Raw genomic sequence first — 18,138 nt, 5'->3', positions numbered from 1 at the left:
GACATTTTCCTGAATAGTCAAGTCAACAGCAGATCAACAGTTCACTCTATTAAAGATGTCATTCTACTAAGGTGCTGTTCAGATCCTGTCAGGATAGCTTTGGCTGGAGATTTGTTTAAAACAACTGAAACAGTAGAATCAGGAGCGATATTTACGTATCTTCTGTCCTAATATTTCAGTCCAAGTCACCTATCAGCAAACGGCTGGGCAGTTATATTCTTATTGCTGGTCTCTTGGATATGAATTATACTTAGCAGTGCCTTCACTCAGCATGCTTAGTGGCACCTAAGAATTGGGTTTCTAAATAACTGAAGCACTACATGTTACGAATAACATGTTATTCTGTAGGGTATTCTGTCGTTAATTCGATTAAGAGCTTATCTGCAGAATGCATCAGCCAGTATTCTACTTTGTCCATGTTTTAACAAATTCCCAGGGGTGCAGATGTACCACGGAGTATTTCAATCTGCTTGTGAAAATGGCTCTATTGCAAAATTCTTTCTGTGCAGCATTGCAAAATCATGAATGGATCAGAAAAAAGTAGAAACTCCAAATAAAACTTTGTTCAGCATTCAACATGAGCTTTTTTCCTGAGGGCTGAAGAAGTTGGTTAACTTTTTTGTTTATTTCTCATATTTGTGCTTTCTTGGTTTCAGTGGGTTGTCAAATCTAACTCTGAAGCCAGGAAAATTTGGATGAGCATTTCATGCAAGAGTCACATGGTTGAAATAGACCAAATAATCTGAAGTTAACTATTACCAGAACACACATACGCAAAGCATAAAAGTATATTCTTTTTTGCTTCAATATGCTGAAAAAAAGAAGGTGGTACTGTTTTTCAAAGAATCAGAGTTGCACTGAGCATCACAGCTACTCTCCTTTTAGTGGATTATTTGTTTTATTTGTTTATGGTATATTTTAAAGGTTGAGAACATCAGCCAGTAGAGGAAAAGATGACATTTATTCACTCATTTTAGATTCTAAGTTGTATTTATTTAGGTAATTTTTATAAATGTAGAAAATGTGAAATACAAATGGTGTGGGATTTTGATTAAAAAAGATTTATGTGAAATTGTATGAATAGATGCAATCTCTCTTCACTAGACTGATCTTTTAAAAACAAATATACCATAAAAATAATAATTTTAGAACATCAAAACTGTTGTTTCTGCTCCAATTAGTCTCTTATTCAGAGTTTGGAAGCTCATTGAATTATGTTTTCAGCTTCCATACCCCAACCTAACCTGATCGTGTTGAAGTGTTTTGGGAAATCTCAGTTTCCAGTAGTAATTTTAAGATACATGCTGTGCTGTGAGTTTTGCCTGGTTAGGAACTTGAAACAATATGCAAATACGCTCATGTAGTCATTTCACTCAAAAGACTAAGTGCAGATCTCAATGAACTTTCAGGCCTGGTTTAGAAATTACCTTGAGGACCTTATTCCAATATTAGGGTGACTGTAGACCAACAAATTTGATCCATGTTTAGATCAAACAGATAAGTAAAAGTCAAAGATCCACCTGGACCTACCAGACATCTTTAGCTGATATACTGGAGGCATAACAATTTCCCGTGCGTGCATGCAATCATTTCTGTGGCTGGTATCCATCTGTTTCAGTACATCTGTTCAAAAAGCCATATACAGCATTCAGTGCTGGTCTAGGGTGAAGCTCAAAAGTGTAACCTCAATTTCAGTCAAAGAAGGCTAACAATGCTTTCCAGATACACAGCAGCTGACATGCTCCAGGACCTAACGGGCATTTGGTCCATACACTGGACTAGTGTTTGTCTCAAGTTGACACTTGTGCGCCTGAAATATGTATAGGATGTGTGGTCGCCAGCACCAACTGTTTGATCCTGTAGACCCAGTCCTGTTGTATTACCTACTTGCTAATGGAGCCATAAACACATAAATCACATAGGTGATTCTTTGCTGTAGTGTAGGCGGCTCAGATATTGCAGGGGGCATCTGAGGCTCCCCAGATCACAGTAATGTGATTTAGGTAATGTCTGTCAGCACAGGATAGCATTTTTTCTGTTGTTTTGAAATCCTGTGGAACTCAGCCTGGTGCAGTGTATTATGTATTAGATATTTACACACATCTATCATAAGTGCCAGAAAAACATGAACTCTTCCAAGGTTGCTTATAGGGCTACCTTTGATTTCTGATGAATTTACCTATTAAATGCTGCTTCTTGTTATTTTTAACAGCTTGACCAAGCAAGCCTCTCTCTTGCATCTCGAGAGGATTACCTAGAAAACACCACAGAAGCAAAATCTGTAAGTATTATTAACTGGAAATCAGAGTGACCATTTTTCCCTTCAGTTTTTTTCATTGTTTTGTTTTGTTGAGCTCCAAACTAAGAAAGGGTTGTGGTTTGTTTGGATTTGGAGTTTTCATGATATTGTCTATCAGAAAACACCACCACTACAAGCACCACTACCACAAACACTCTTACGAAGTTTCTCAAATTGAGATTTTTGTAAGATTTGGGGTCCCCCCTGCTTTTCTTCCCCCTTGGAAGGGGCCTCTGGAGTTCGTGTTGTCCAACCCCTCTGCTCAAGCAGGGTTGACCTCTGGAGTACAGTACTAGTTACTGGCCTCCAACTGGACTTTGTGCTGCTGATCACAACCCTCTGGACCTGGTCACACAGCTCATTTTCAGTCCACCTCACTGTGCACTTCTCTAACTTGTACTTTTTCAACTTCGTGAACAACCACAACTGCTCTCCCTTCATCCACCAGGATATTAATGTAATTGTAGAAGATTATCAGGCTGGTTAAGTATGATTTCCCCTTCACAAACCCATGCTCACTAATCCTGATCACCTTGTCCTTAATGTGTTTGGAAATAGTTTCCAGGAGGATTTTCTCCATCACCTTCCCAGGGATTGATAGGCTGGCCAGCCTGTAGTTCTCTGGGACTTCCTTCTTGCATTCTTTGAAGATAGGGGTGATACTTGGTCTCTTCCAGCCTTTAGGAACCTCTCCCAATAGCTATGACCTTCCAAATATCCAAGGTGGACTTGCAGTGGTATCAGTCAGCTCCCTCAGCACTCATGAGTGCAACCTATCAGACCTCCTGGATTTACTTATGTCCATTTTGCTCCCTTATCTGGTACTCTTCCACTGCGGATAGGCCTTCCTTGCTCCAGACATCCCCTCTGGTCTCAGGGACCTGGGATTCCTGAAGGCCTGTCTTACCAGTAAAGACTGGAGCAAAGTTGGCATTGAGTGTCTTGGCCTTTTCAGTGTCATTTGTCACCCTGCTCCATTTAGCAGCAGATCCATGTTCTGCCTAGTCTTCCTTTTCCTGTTATGTACTTGCAAAGTCTTTTCCCGTTGGTCTTCACATCCCTTGCTAGATTCAACTTCAGGTTGGCCTTAGCTTTCCAAACCATATCCCTGCAAGATTTGTCAGCAACTCTATACTTCAAGGTCACCTGTCTGTGCTTCTACATCTTGTACACTTCCTTCTTATGTTTGAGTTTAGTTAGGAGCTCCTTGTACAGACATGCAGGCCTCCTACCACCTTTGCTTGATTTCCTACTTGTCAGAATGGACCTTTCTTGAGCTTGGAGGAGCTCAGGTAGAGCTTCATGCATTCGCACTGGTCTCTCACATAAAGGACAACTCACCCTCCTCACCTTCCCAGCCTGTCCTTCCTAAAAATCCTGTATCCATCCATTGCAGCACTCCAGTTGTGCAAATTATCCCACTATGTTTCCATGATCCCAGTGAGGTCGTAGCCCTGTAACTTCACACAGACTTCTAAGTCCTCCCGTTTGTTCCTCATGCTGTGTGCATTAGTGTAAAGGTATTTCCAAGGGACACCCCGTCATGCTGATTCTTCAGTATGGCCTTGAGAGCTTTCCTTATGAGGCTGTCCTGCAGGCACTTCCTTCTTTACATACCTACTCTCAAAGGGGTTCCATTTCAGCTCTGTTTTGTTGATTGTTATGTCCCCTCTTTTCTCATCACCCTGGGCCTTTGGCTTGCCTACCCTACCTGCACCTCCCTTAGTTATTTCTTGAGGAATCACTTCCCCCCCCATTGTTTCTAGTTTAAAGTTCTCCTTAAAACGTTCCTCTCTCCAAACCACGTTTGCCAGCCTGTTGGCAAAGATACTCTTGCCCTGTTTAGTCAAATGGATCCAGTCTCTTCCAAGCAGCTGTGAATTCTCAAAGAGCATCCCATGATCATAGAAACCAAATCTCTGCTGCTGATGCCAGCTGTGCAACCATATGTTAACCTGCAAGATCCATCATGTCCTCCTCAGGCCCTTGCCCCTCACCAGCAGGATCAAGAACACCACCTGGGCCCCATGCCCTTGGCCTCTATCCCCATAGCACTGTAGTCATGCTTGATACTTCCCAGGTCGCCCCTTGGTAATAGCATTGGTGCCTACCAGGAAGAGCAGCAGGGAATTGTAGTCACAGGGCTGGATAAGCCTTGGTAGCCTCTTCACAACATCCTGAATGCTAGATCCCCAGCAAACAGCAAACCTCCCTAGATGACAAATCAGGTTGGCAGATGGGGGCCTCCGTCCCCTGCAGAAGTGAGTCTCTTACCACTGTCGCTTGCTTCTCCCTTCTAGTGTACCTGAGGGACTCCAATTGATAGTGCTCCTGGGTCCTCATCAGCTACAAGAGCAGTGGACTTCCAGCCTTTGTTGTCATGGGAGTTTCCACTTTCCAGCTTCATAGGCCCAGGCTCTTCCTGCTCTTCTGCTGCAGCTGAAGGTCCAGGCTTTTGAAGCTGCAGGGTCTCAGGGGAGGTCTGGTTGATCTTTTTCATCTCCTCTGAGGTTGTGTGATCTGCTGTTCTCTCACAGCTCTTTCACTTGGCAGCACAGCTCCTCAGCAACTGCAGACCTCGTGCATGCCAGAGGACCATGTACCCCAGCCTTAGTGAGAGACCTCAAGCACTCTCTACAGCCTGAGACTTGAAGAGCTGCATCCTTCCTTATGAAGCACCATCTGGGTCCAAGAGTCCAATAACAAAGGACAGTTACACCAGTAGTGCCTGGGCATCATGTCCTGTGGCGTGTAACCACCATAGCTAAGGATGGGTATGTCAGACAAAGTTTGCTGTCCTTTTTTTTTGTGAAGTGCTGCATCTGTTGACAGCCTCTGGGCCTGACTCTTATCTAGGCCTTTCTCTGGCAGGGGCTCAAAGGGTGCTCGACCCTCCCTGACCAGGAGTCAGCTAGAAGAAAGGCTGTGTGGAAATCAAGCACAGCTGCTAGAGTTAGCAGCTGCTGGAGCTACCCTCACCTTAGCTTTTACGGCACCTGCTGGCAGCAGGAGCCCTCACGTCCCTCAGGGGGGACTCAGGAGTTCCCAGATTGTGGACAGAGTGCCCAGAAGCTCAAGAACAGCTCAATGAAGTGGAGCCCAGAAGCTGCTGCCTCGGTGAGCTGCCCTCTGGGCCTGTCTCTTGGGCTCAATTAGGCCAGAAGGCTGAGCACATTTCAAGAGCCACTGCAGGTTATTATCATCAAGTTAACCTGAATTCATTTAATGAAGGGAACAAGAGTTCCTCGACAGATTTCAAGTATTCATTTCCTCTTCTCCCCCCCCCCGCTCCCTCTTATGATTTCTCTGCTACAGTTTAGTTTCTTGCTGCTTTTCTATGGGCAGCAGTCGTGAACCAATGATGTTTATCAAAGGCTTTAAAGTATCAATATTTGACAATGGCATCACCTTTTTCCCCCTCACTCGATGAAGGCCTGTGGGCAGTATCCAGCACATGCAGCCCAAAGCTCAAAGAAAACAACCCCTTGGGTTGTCATGGGGAACAAGTTATTGCTACTGATTAAGTTTTTAAAGTTTTGCTTCCCTTTTGAATTCCCTGAGAGGTTATTAAGTTTTTTAGCCACATCTATCAGACTAGGTGATGCGAGGATACAAAGAATTGTATCTACTAAAAGAGTAAAGGTGGAAATGCGTTGGGATATTTTTTTGCTTTTGTTGGACTGTAGGCCGGTAGACGTTGATGAGGAGCAATCTGATCCCTCCAAAATTTCTGAAAGATTATGGTGGGGGGCAGGTAGCACAGAAATCACTACAGTATCATTACATACAGTGTATTTTACTAACATTTGTGTATACCCACTAGGACTAAAATGTACTTTGCTAGGATAGCCCGAGGAGAGCAGAGCAGAACACAGTAGTAGGTACATGTGTTGCAGTGCCGTGGCAGGAATAGAAGAGAGAGCTCAGTGGAGTGTCCCTTTATCTCCCTATCTTCTCAGCCTATCTCACTAACCTTGCACTTGTATACAAGTAATTCTTCAGTCCTACGCTGATTACTGTATGAGTTGGTGTAAAATATTGGTGTACAGTCATACACGTTGTCTAATCCCATTATAAGAGCTGTAAGTATTGTCAGTCTAATTCAGAAGTGTCATTTGCATTTCCTGAGATTTATACTCCATGAACCACAACAGGTATCTCTGTCTGTCATGCACAGTGTGTTTACAGTGTTATTTCTCCTTTTTTCCTTGATGACAGCAGACATTCAAGGTAAGGAAAGCACAACTTTGGTTGCTAGGGCATGAAAGTACAAAGTATTATACTCCTTGCTATAGCTGGGCATTTCTGGTCTACTGTTACAGCTGTGCTCAAGAGCAAATCCAGTGGTCATTTCACTCTTTTCGTTTCTTTACAGTACCGAGATGCCTTTTTGCAGTTCATGGTTGATACAGCAGTGCTTCTGGGTGCAAACGCTTCACGAGCCGAATCTGATATGAAGTCGGTTCTAAGACTGGAAGTTAAAATAGCTGAGGTTGGTAATCTAATGTGGGATTGAAGCTAGCTTTTACAAAAAAAGTGCAATCATTTTTCAAAATTGAAAGCCATTATATCAACAGCCTTAGCAATAGTGGTTTTGGAAGTAGAAGGAAAGGAGCAGAACCTGATGAAGAAAGGATGAACAATATTCCTCCCTTACTTAATTGTTAAACTGATTATTTTATTCTCAGGGGAAAAAAACCTTAGCCAAATATTCTTGGTCCTTTAAATTGTTAATATGTCAACCAGGCTCACTGAAGATAAGCCTGGGGGCAGCATGCTGATGTTTGAGAGACAGTGTGCTAGTGAGGTCCTTCAGTCTGCCATCTCAGTGGAGGTAGGAGATGGAGATCCATGCGGCAGCGAAGACGCAACGGTTACTGATGTGTTAAAAACCACAGAAGCACCTGAGAATGCTCACATAGGAATTAGAGCTTCTCCCCCCAACAAGGTGGTGGGATCAATAACCCAGCTGAACTGCATCTACACCAATGCACTGGAAACCATTGTGTGTCTGGAAAACTACGATATAGTTGCAATCATGCAAACATGGTGGGATGACTCATACAACTGGAGTGCTGCAATGGATGGCTATAAACTCTTCAGAAGGGCTAGGCAACGAAGAAGAGGCAGTGGGGTAGCCCTGTATGTTAGGGAGTGTTTTGACTGTCTAGAGCTTAGATGACGGTGACAATAAGGTTGAGTGTTTATGGGTAAGAATCAGGGGGAAGGCCAACAAGGCAGATATCATGGTGAGAGTCCGTTATAGACCACCCAACCAGGATGAAGAGGCAAATGAAATATTCTATAAGCAGCTGGGAGAAGTCTGACAATCACTAGCCCTTGTTCTCGTGGGGGACTTCAACTCACCAGCTGTCTGCTGGAAATACAGTGCAGCAGAGAGGAAGCAGTCTAGGAGGTGCCTGGAGTGTGTGGAAGATAACTTCCTGACACAGCTGGTGAGTGAGCTGACTAGGGAAGGCGCCCCACTGGACCTGTTGTTTGTGAACAGAGAAGGACTTGTGGGTGGTGTGGTGGTTGAATTCTGTCTTGGGCATAGCGATCACAAAATGATAGAGTTTTTGATTCTTGGAGAAGTAAGGAGGGGGGTCAGCAGAACTGCTACCTTGGACTTCTGGAGGGCAGACTTTGGCCTGTTTAGGGGCCTGGCTGACAGAGTCCCTTGGGAGGCCATTCTGAAGGGCAAAGGAGTCCAGGAAGGCTGGACATTCTTCAAGAAGGAAATCTTAAAGGCGCAGGAGCAAGCCATCCACATGTGCCAAAAGATGAGCCAGTGGGGAAGATGACCAGCCTGGCTGAACAGAGTGCTTTGGCTGGAACTCAGGAAAAAAAGGAGAGTTTATGACCTTTGGAAGAAGGGGCAGGCAACTCAGGAGGACTACAAAGTTGTCATGAGGTTATGCAAGGAGAAAATTAGAAGGGCCAAAGCCCAAGAGACAATAAAAAATGTTTCTATAAATACATTAGCAACAAAAGGAGGGCTAAGGAGAAGCCTTTATTGGATCCGGGGGAAAATATAGTGACGAAGGATGAGTAAAAGGCTGAGGTACTTAATGCCTTCTTTGCCTCAGTCTTTAACAGTAAGACCAGTTGTTCTTGGGGTACCCAGCCCCCTGAGCTGGAAGACAGGGACAGGGAGCAGAATGAAGTCCCCATAATCCAAGGGGAAATGGTTAACAACCTGCTACACCACATAGACACACACAAGTCTATAGGGCCAGATGGGATCCACGCAAGGGTACGGAGGGAGCTGGTGGAAGTGCTCACCAAGCTGCTTTCAATCCTTTACCAGCAGTCCTGGGTAACCGGGGAGGTCCCAGTTGACTGGAGATTAGCAAATGTGATGCCCATCTACAGGAAGGGCCAGAAGGAGGATCCGGGGAACTACAGGCCTGTCAGTCTGATGTCAGTGCTAGGGAAGGTTATGGAGCAGGTCATCTTGAGTGCCATCATGTGGCACGTACAGGACAACCAGGTGATCAGGCCCAGTCAGCATGGGTTTATGAAAGGCAAGTCCTCCTTGGCTAACTTGATCTCATTCTACGACAAGGTGACCCCCTTAGTGGACAAAGGAAAGGCTGTGGATGTTGTCTACCTAGATATTAGTAAAGCCTTTGACACTGTTTCCCACAGCATTCTCCTGGAGAAACTGGCTGCTCATGGCTTGGGTGGTTGTATTCTTTGCTGGATAGAAAACTGTCTGGATGGCTGGGCACAAAGAGTGGTGGTGAATGGAGTTAAGTCCAGTTGGCGGCCGGTCACAAGTGGTGTTCCCCAGGGCTCAGTACTGGGGCCAGTTCTGTTTAATATCTTTATCAATGATCTGGATGAAGGGATCGAGTGCACCCTCAGTAAGTTCGCAGATGACACCAAGTTGGGCGGGAGTGTTGATCTGCTTGAGGGTGGGAAGGCTCTACAGAGGGATCTGGACAGGCTGGATCGATGGGCTGAGGCCAGTTGTATGAGGTTCAACAAGGCTAAGTGCAATTCCTGCACTTGGGTCACAGCAACCCCATGCAACGCTACAGGCTTGGGGAAGAGTGGCTGGAAAGCTGCCCAGCAGAGAAGGACCTGGGGGTGTTGGTGGACAGCCGGCTGAATATGAGCCAGCAGTGTGCCCAGGTGGCCAAGAAAGCCAATGGCATCCTGGCTTGTATTAGAAATAGTGTGGCCAGCAGGACTAGGGAAGTGATTGTGCCCCTGTACTCAGCACTGGTGAGGCCGCACCTCGAATACTGTGTTCGGTTTTGGGCCCCTCACTACAAGAGAGACATGGAGGTGCTGGAGCGTGTCCAAAGAAGGGCAACGAAGCTGGTGAAGGGTCTGGAGCACAAGTCTTGTGAGGAGCAGCTGAGGGAACTGGGGTTGTTTAGCCTGGAGAAAAGGAGGCTGAGGGGAGACCTTATCGCTCTCTACACCTACCTGAAAGGAGGTTGTAGAGAGGTGGGTGTTGGTCTCTTCTCCCAAGTAACAAGTGATAGGACAAGAGGAAATGGCCCCAAGTTGCACCAGGGGAGGTTTAGACTGGATATTAGGAAATTTTACTTCACTGAATGGGTTGTCAAGCATTGGAACAGGCTGCCCAGGGAAGTGGTGGAGTCCCCATCCCTGGAGGTATTTAAAAGAGGTGTAGATGTGGTGCTTAGGGACATGGTGTAGTGGTGGTGTTGGTAGTATTAGGTTTATGGTTGGACTTGATGCTCTCAAAGGTCTTTTCCAACCTATACGATTCTGTGATTCTATGATTCTGTGATGCTGTAATTTTGAGTTTGGGCAGAATTTGAGTCCCTGCTGTGCAGCTATGTAGTGAATACATTACCATGTATTCCAGAAGCAGACCGGGCTGATTCTCTGAGGAACAGTCTAAAAGCAGTGCAAGACTGAGGTGGGATATAGGTGCTTGGTAGTGAGAGAGCAGTGCTTACAGTAGCACCACAGTTAGCTCCTGAGCTGCTTTCTTGGGGCACCCTGGGAGAGGGGATGAGAAACTCCATGAGTTTTAATTTAGGGGACCAACTGAATTTAGTATAGCTAAGCAGATTTAAATCTGGTACTTGGTTGTGACCGATTGTACTTGGCAACATTTTTGCCCCTTTGTGGAGTTTAATGCATTAGGACTGTTGCAGGCTGAAGGAGTGTTTCTGCTTCCCTGTATCCCTGTTTCAGTATGGCTACTGCAGGAATCCCTCTACTGGGAGCTGCAAGTCCATTATAATTTCTGCTGCTTCTAAAGCTAGAGAGAAGAGCTAGCCTCAATGTTGGGAAACCAGCAAAAGTCAGGGCTATAAACTTGACACTGATTTGCAGAACTGCCAGCTGAGCGGAGTACTTTTTCATATCGCCAAGGAAAGAAGCTATCCCCTGTGAAATGCTGGGTCTCCTGTTAACAGAGGAGCCTGTTGCACAGGACAGGTGATGCAGCAGATGACTTTTCCTTGGGTTCTGCTGTTGCAGTCTACAGGAGGAAAGGCAGTGACACTTCTTAATGGTGCGTGTGCAGAATTGAGGGCCATCCACAAGAGCAGTAAATCAGTGTTTCCATCTCTCTGTCGAAAGAGATGAAATTTTGTCAAACCTCTAAATAAAGCCCAATATTCAGCTTCAGTTACTTAGCATGGATGGACTAATGAGCAGATACTTCATTGTGACCCAGCAGACTTGAAAAACAGAAAATGTTTCTTCTGTTTGTCGGTGATGTGATAAGAAGATTCATTGCTACCTCTGGTAGCTCTAATGCTTTACTTAACAAATGTCTTACAGAGGTTTTAGCCGCAAGTATATAGGTGAAGTATATAGGTATACTTTATAAGTGTATAGGTATAATACTTTATACCTATACACTTTATACCTTTATACTATATATAAAGTATACCTATAGACTTCATAAGTATATAGGTATACTGTAATCCAAAAGTATACAGGTGAAGTTGCCATATGAAATGACATGGATGATGCAATAGCCCTCAGGATCAGTAATGCATACCGTTATGCAACAAGCCATACTTGCTCATGGTTACCTAATTTCCCTTTAGTATGAATAATCCTCCTAAAATATATCCAGATATGAGGCATGAGTCCAGGGACATGGATTGTTGCATAATCCCTAACGAGCACAATGATTTATATAAACATCTTACCATGATTTCAAAGGAGATGGTCCTGTTTGTTACTTAGGCTTTTACTGTATCCTGTGTTCCTCTGCATTGGTTTTAAATGAACATATATAATGTATATAATGGAGAACTTGTGTGCTTAGGAAGAGATAGCGAGAATAAAGGGAGGATACTTGGGATATAGGAAGGAGGGATATATTTGGAAAGCTTTGAGAGAGCTTGTTGTGTAAAAGGAAGATTTCAATTAGGTTTGAATTACTGGAGGAAGAGGGAAAGTTTTGAGAGGAAGGGAGCAAACGGGTTCAAGGAGAGTTTAAAGATTTGTCAGATAAATGAAATTTGCAGAAAGGGAGAAGAAAGTAATTTTTTTTCTGTGTGGCTTGAGCAATAGTAAAACCGCAGACACTGGAGAATTTTGGTTGGAGAACTGCCAGCTGTCTGGTTAGTCTGGCGTCAATCTTGGTCCCCTTCAAACTGCACAGCGTACAGCCTGTTGTATAGGATTTACCTTAGAGTGGGGCTGGAATTGTTGTGGAATCAGGAATTCTCGTTTCTCTTGAACACTGAGAAAATTTTCAGCTAGATCTTGTACTTGATTTGTTTTTCTATTATGAACCATACTGCCATCTTGGAATCTGAATGTCCCTTGTCAGTTATAAAAGCACTTGCTTTATATTTAAGATTTCTTTTGCTGTGTCCTGGGACTTTTACACTACAGAGGATCCTGAGGTCTGGCTCCTCTGGTCACTCAGATGAGAGGCGTGGTTGGAGAATGCTTTAATTCATGTCTGGCCTATATACCCAGGTTTCCTGCTATGGAAATCAGGATGGTGGGGTAAAATGAGGAGAAACTTGTGTGTATCTGGCTCTTCACTCAGATGGAGTCAGGTCATAGCAAGAACATGTTCAAATCCAAGACATGAGATGCATGAGATGCACTTCCAGCATACCTATCTCAGATTTGACCTTTTACACCATATAGTTTGGAGCTGGCTTCTACCTGACATGATGGGATGAATAAGTATTAATGGTCTAGGTGTGCTTTTATCTCTTATGAATCAATATGCATTTCCTTAGATAATCAGAGCTAAAATTGGTCTAATATGTTCAAAGAAGACATGCAGCTCATTAAATTCCCCAGTAATGAGTTAAACTGACAATGAACTGTGTTCTATTTCTCCTAGTTAAATGCCATCCTCAGAAAGGGAAGTTAATGCCATGAATGCTTGGAAAACAGGTGGTGAGATATTTCTGCACTGGGATTGTGATGGACAGTACTGATGTAAGGGCAGGTCCCTACAAGAGAATCCTTGTTTTGATATTTTTGTGGTGTTTTTTGTTTTTTCTTCCCCCAGATCATGATTCCATATGAAAATCGAACAAGTGAGGTGATGTACAATAAAATGAACATATCGGAGCTTAGTGCCATGATTCCACAGGTTGGTTGGGGATAACTGCAAAATTATTCTTTTAACACCTGACCTATGTAACTAGAATTGCCTTTAGTGTGCAGAGCAGCATGTTAAAGGAATATCATTAGGAAAGTGTGTACTCAATTACAATATATGTTCTTTTAAGTATAGTTACGACTTTACTGAGGTTTGAAAACACATGTAATGATAAAGTGCAATAGTTTCTAAATTTTTAATAAGTAAAGCTTTGAAACCATTAGTCTCAAAGGTGCAGCTTATTAAATAAATAATCTATCTTCATAATCTACTTTAACCAGCCTTCTCTTTGTCATTGCAGTTTGACTGGCTGGGATACATCAAGAAGGTGATTGACACCAGACTCTATCCTGAGCTCAAAGATATAGGTCCTTCAGAAAATGTGATTGTCCGTGTTCCCCAGTACTTCAAAGATTTATTCAGGATACTAGAAAATGAAAGGAAAAAGTAAGGATCCTATGATGGTTTCACCCACACTTATGAGGGGACGTCAAATGCTGGGCTTTTCCTGGGTTTTTCAGGTGCTTCAGATATTCTTGGAATCAAGTCTCTAAACAAAAGGTCTGTTTGGTTTTGTCGGAATGAGGATATAGATATTAGCTTGTGTGTAGCAGGAGAACTTGCAGTTTCAACACCTTTCTTTTTTCACGGAAAACACAAGTTACAGTAAAGCTGCTCTTTCCAGATGCATTCAGCGTCTTTTGCTTGTATAGGGTCTTGTATCTTGTGAAATCATTTACACCTGTAGAACATAGTTGTAAAATGCAGGTAGCTTAGATTAAACGTAGTAGATGTGCTTTGCACAGGGAAGCAAAACAGCTTTGGGCAGTGTGATGAAAGTGTACGTGAAGATGACATCCCATTTTGAAACATCATTATTGATGACATCTAAGTGATTTCTGTGATAATTTGCTCACTGCTGAGGCATATTGCTGAACTTTAAAAAAAATATTGTTGGGCTGTTGTCTCCAAAAATCATTCTTTGCTGATTGTACAGTATGGCCACAACTAAATTTTCATTTCAGAAAAAAAGACTAATTCAGAAGCATTATTCTTATACTGTTGCTCTATGTCTCCAGTGACAGAATGCTTATATTAATTTGTAGTACCTGTAAAAATAACACACAGAATAAAAAGAAATAAGATAATGATAAGATAATAAGATAAGATAATAAGAAAAATAAAAATTATTGATCTGCCTACAGATTATCAAACATCCTTTCTTTATAAAATTCAGACAAATATCGTTAGTCTGCCACCAATCTTAATCTACTGAAGAAAGTCTCCTGAATGCTTTGGGCTGCCCATGCTTTGTATCTCAAAGTTAGTTACATCAGTGGGGATAAAGGGGTGATTTAGAGGATGCATAGGTAGCAAGACAACAGAGAATTAGTTATTCCCTGTGTACAAATACACTTACATGCAAATATATTCTGTAACTACAGGGTAAATACCTGGAGACTTTTTCCATTAGGGTCTTATTCAGGGAAAATCTGAGTATTCAAGAGGAGTTTAGCCAGCCTGTGTGTCATGGCAGAGGGAGGCTGGAGTAATGACCAGAAAGAATGGCAATGCCTGTCTTCAGCAAAGCTTGAGACCAGCTTCCTGACCCCCACAGGCCGGAGAGGTGGGCAAAAGCAGTGTCTGATTTCCAGTATATTCACACTGCATATCTTATAGCTGATAATGGTTTAGGCATTTTCTGCTCAGTCTTACCCTACAAAATTTGCATCATAAAATGTTAGAAATGGCAAATGGTGCTAAAAACCCAAGCGGACTTTAAATTCTTGTACGTAAAATCCATCCAAACAGTCACTGCATGATAACAAAGATCATGTTTATCTATCAGATGATAATGTTCATTACTTAAAATGTCATAGTCTGCTCCAGTTATCTGGCCTGAGAAAATTAGGAGATCGTCTTAATGCAAACTCCTAACAATGAGGTCTTAACATTTCCTTGTAGGGTGAACTCTGAAAGCTTAACAAGGATGTAATCTAACTTTTCATTCTCCATATGATATTTTAAAGGTTAAATTAATGCAAACAACATGAATTTGGTTTGTTACAGTAAATATCTAGACCAATGAAATTCCTAGTAAAGCATTCCAAAATTTTAGATTTGCTTCAGTGATTAGAACATGAATTAACTTATTTCAGGAGGTACAGCATCATTAGGAGAAGCAGGTGCATTCACCAAGTCCATATTCTTTTCAGTTACAAACCCTTCTATCCCTAAATTATACTTTTATTCCAATGTCTTGTGTGTCCCCTTCCCAGATGAGCACCCTGCTGGCATGGGTACTGTTCAAAATGGCACAAAAAGATGGTTCAAGCCCCAGTGATCTGGCAAAGTACCCTGTGAAGTTTGTTTCAGGTGGAGGGAAGAATGGAGTGAAAATTAAGTCTGGCTACAGAAGCAGTTCTCGGTGATGGAGGTGACAAGTCGTATGGACTTACAATCATCATATTAAAAACTGCTCCCTTGGAGAACCTGCTGAACAATCTTGAATTGTGAAATCACTCACATGGCAATGTTACTAGAAAATAGCACATTGGCAGGGTGTAGAGTAAATTTAGTAGAATAAGGCTGTTATTTACTTGACAACCCTGCTGCATGTAATCAAGTTACTGTGTGGAGCTTGAAATATGTGCAGCGGTGTGGTTTGTAGGTCTGTCTGAAATTCCCAAGCCAGGGCACTGCTGTGAGTCCAGCCCAGGAGCATGGCTCTCTGTAGCAAGCTGCCCAAGAAGCTGAGTAACTAGCCTGCAGGAGTTTCCATCAGCCCTGGGCTAGTTAGCCTAAGTCATGTTAGGTGTCCAATGCTGAAGTAAGTCACACCTTCTTCGTAAGAAGTCTTCAGGGATTCCTTCAGTTTTTTAGTGTACCAACTAATTTTTAATGGAGTTTATGTCTATTACATGAAGAAGAGGTGTATGTTGAAAACATAGATGTAGCTGTGGTATAAATGAGATAATGGCAGAGCTCCAATACAGCTGTGCCATGTGACGGGGGAGACGGGACTGTGCTGGCACCAGTTAGGAGCCCCTTATATCCCTTCCCTGTTACCTGTGTGCTGGTGCTTTATGTCTGAGCAATAAATAGGATACAGTAAATTGTGTCCTTGTTGGAGATGTTTGAAGCTGTTGAAGGAAGCAGCTTTATCGTTCTCATGGATATCAGAATGAAAAACTGGTTTCCTTTGCCTTACCTTACCCTGTATTTGCAGTATGGGACAATTAATAGAGAAGTACTCTGTAATTCCTGCAGCATAAGAGGAATTTTCTTTAGAGAGGGATGGGGGCACTAGATCTCCTTTCTGGTCTTAGTCCGCCTCTGAAAAATTACAGAGAGAAGTTACAATAATTTGACTTGAACTAGTGCCTCTAGCAATAGAGGCAGAAGTTTTTCAGTACTTATAATTTGATTCATGACTCAATTCTGAATACAATTTTCAAACAGATCTCAAAATTTGTGAAAGGGATCTTTTTGTTAAAATGTCAATTAATTTGTCCATCTATCTAATATTAAATCTATCCTCTTTAATTGCCATCATGTCTGTTGATTAAAATATTACAAACTCACAGATTTTTACATGAGCAACCTACTTTATTCCCAGACAGGGTAGAGAATTCCTTACTAGATATTCATAAGCACTGGTATAAATTTAACTGTCCCAGCAAACAAGCTCTCTACCTTTGGGAGTCTATATCACAATAATGGTCATATTGGTTAAGAGCAAGCCTACACTTCTTACTGTAACAGTCATTTTGAAGTTAAAATTGGGGACTATGTACTGTACCCTTCTGAAAGGTTACAACAAATACTCTGGTCTCATTGAAAGAGCAGAGGGGATGCACTGAAGGCATTGCATAACGAAAAAGTGTCAGTTTTTAAGCCAAATGAAGGTGACCAATTGATTTTAAGTTTGTATAGTTAGCCAAAATGGTAAAATGATCATCCCCAAAATAGGTAAACAAATTCAGATAAAATATGGTTTTGTTTTGTTTTGAAAAACAAAATAAAGAACACCACCCCTCAAATAAACAACAACAACAAAACCCCTCAACCTTTCCCCCCATTGCCCCCACCCAGCAAATAAACATACCTCTGGGCTTTGAAGTGAATCCTTCCTGTTGTTTTATGCATTGTATGCATCAGTGGATTCTACTGTGATTACAATCAGGAATTATTACAATCTCATCAGACAGCTTGGTTTCAGGACATGTCAGCCTTCTTTTCCTTCCCAAATGAAAACAAACCTCAATTAATTGTGGGATATTTCTTGAAACTGACAGCTGCCTTCATTACGCCTCATACAAAAGTTTTTGAATTCCCATTGATATTCATGTCTTTGAATAAGTCACCTTTTTGAGATCCATCCTTTACAAATTTCAATCTTTCATTCACTACCAATTTGACAGAGGTTCCCCAACTCAAACATAAGGACAAACACTGCCAGATGAGAACAAGAAGCACACAGAGGGGAGAATTTATTTTTTTTGTAGCAATTAAGTACTGAATTGTAACACACAATTGGTTTATGATAGTGGTCCATTTAGCTGAGGTTTTCTACCTAAGACTTTTGATCGAAATTAAATCTTTAAACCTTTTAATCTGTAGGACTTGCATAAATACTGTTTTAGATCCACAGAGTAGTTACTGCAGGAGCATGGATGCTATTCAGCTCTGCTGAAATACCTGATGCAGATAGTTGTGACGCTTGTGGAATTCAAGTCATTTACAAAATCAATGACAGCTGAGTGCTTTTAGGGTTCTTCAGTTGCCATTGAGTGAGGAAATTCCACATTGTCAGAAATGTGTTAAGGGGAAAATCTATACTTTCTGGTATTTCATAGGTTGGAATGAATTTTTAATGACCCTAAGCATTATCTCAAAATGGTTTGATCATCTAAGCAGAGCTAACTGTCTCAGCTTTTGTACTGTGTACATGTAACATGTACATTATTCATGCTAAAAACCTTTTTCAGGTATGTTTTACGATTATTGTGGGGATTTATGTGTACCTTATGATATACCTGTATACTAAAAGAGGGAATATACCCAGTGTGAGAGATGAGGATGAGTATAAAAGGCAGGATTTATAAATCATAGCACTTCTCTGCTCCCCTGTAGAAGTTGCCACTGGCCACAAAGACTAGTGAGTATCAGGCCTTTGAGGTGACAGTTGGCTTGAGATTGCACCCTTAAGTTTTCCTATGTGAAATGAATTGACCATATTTCTGACTTATAAGCATAT

At 42.2% G+C, this 18,138-nt stretch overlaps 1 protein-coding gene across 1 annotated transcript in view; it reads left to right on the top strand.

The window, feature by feature from the left end:
• PHEX (phosphate regulating endopeptidase X-linked) overlaps positions 1-18,138 on the top strand; it is a 116,165-nt gene that overhangs the window by 26,204 nt on the left and 71,823 nt on the right. The window contains exons 6-9 of the mRNA XM_072848910.1: positions 2,213-2,281; positions 6,675-6,791; positions 12,786-12,869; positions 13,180-13,325. Of these exons, the coding sequence (XP_072705011.1) occupies positions 2,213-2,281; positions 6,675-6,791; positions 12,786-12,869; positions 13,180-13,325 (416 nt within the window). The remainder of the gene's footprint in view (positions 1-2,212; positions 2,282-6,674; positions 6,792-12,785; positions 12,870-13,179; positions 13,326-18,138) is intronic.

Source organism: Ciconia boyciana, chromosome 1, assembly GCF_034638445.1.
Source record: "Ciconia boyciana chromosome 1, ASM3463844v1, whole genome shotgun sequence".
In the NCBI taxonomy this organism is placed as follows: Eukaryota; Metazoa; Chordata; class Aves; order Ciconiiformes; family Ciconiidae; genus Ciconia; species Ciconia boyciana.
The sequence above is the reverse complement of the archived record's forward strand: the minus strand, read 5'-3'. Positions and strand labels throughout refer to the sequence as shown.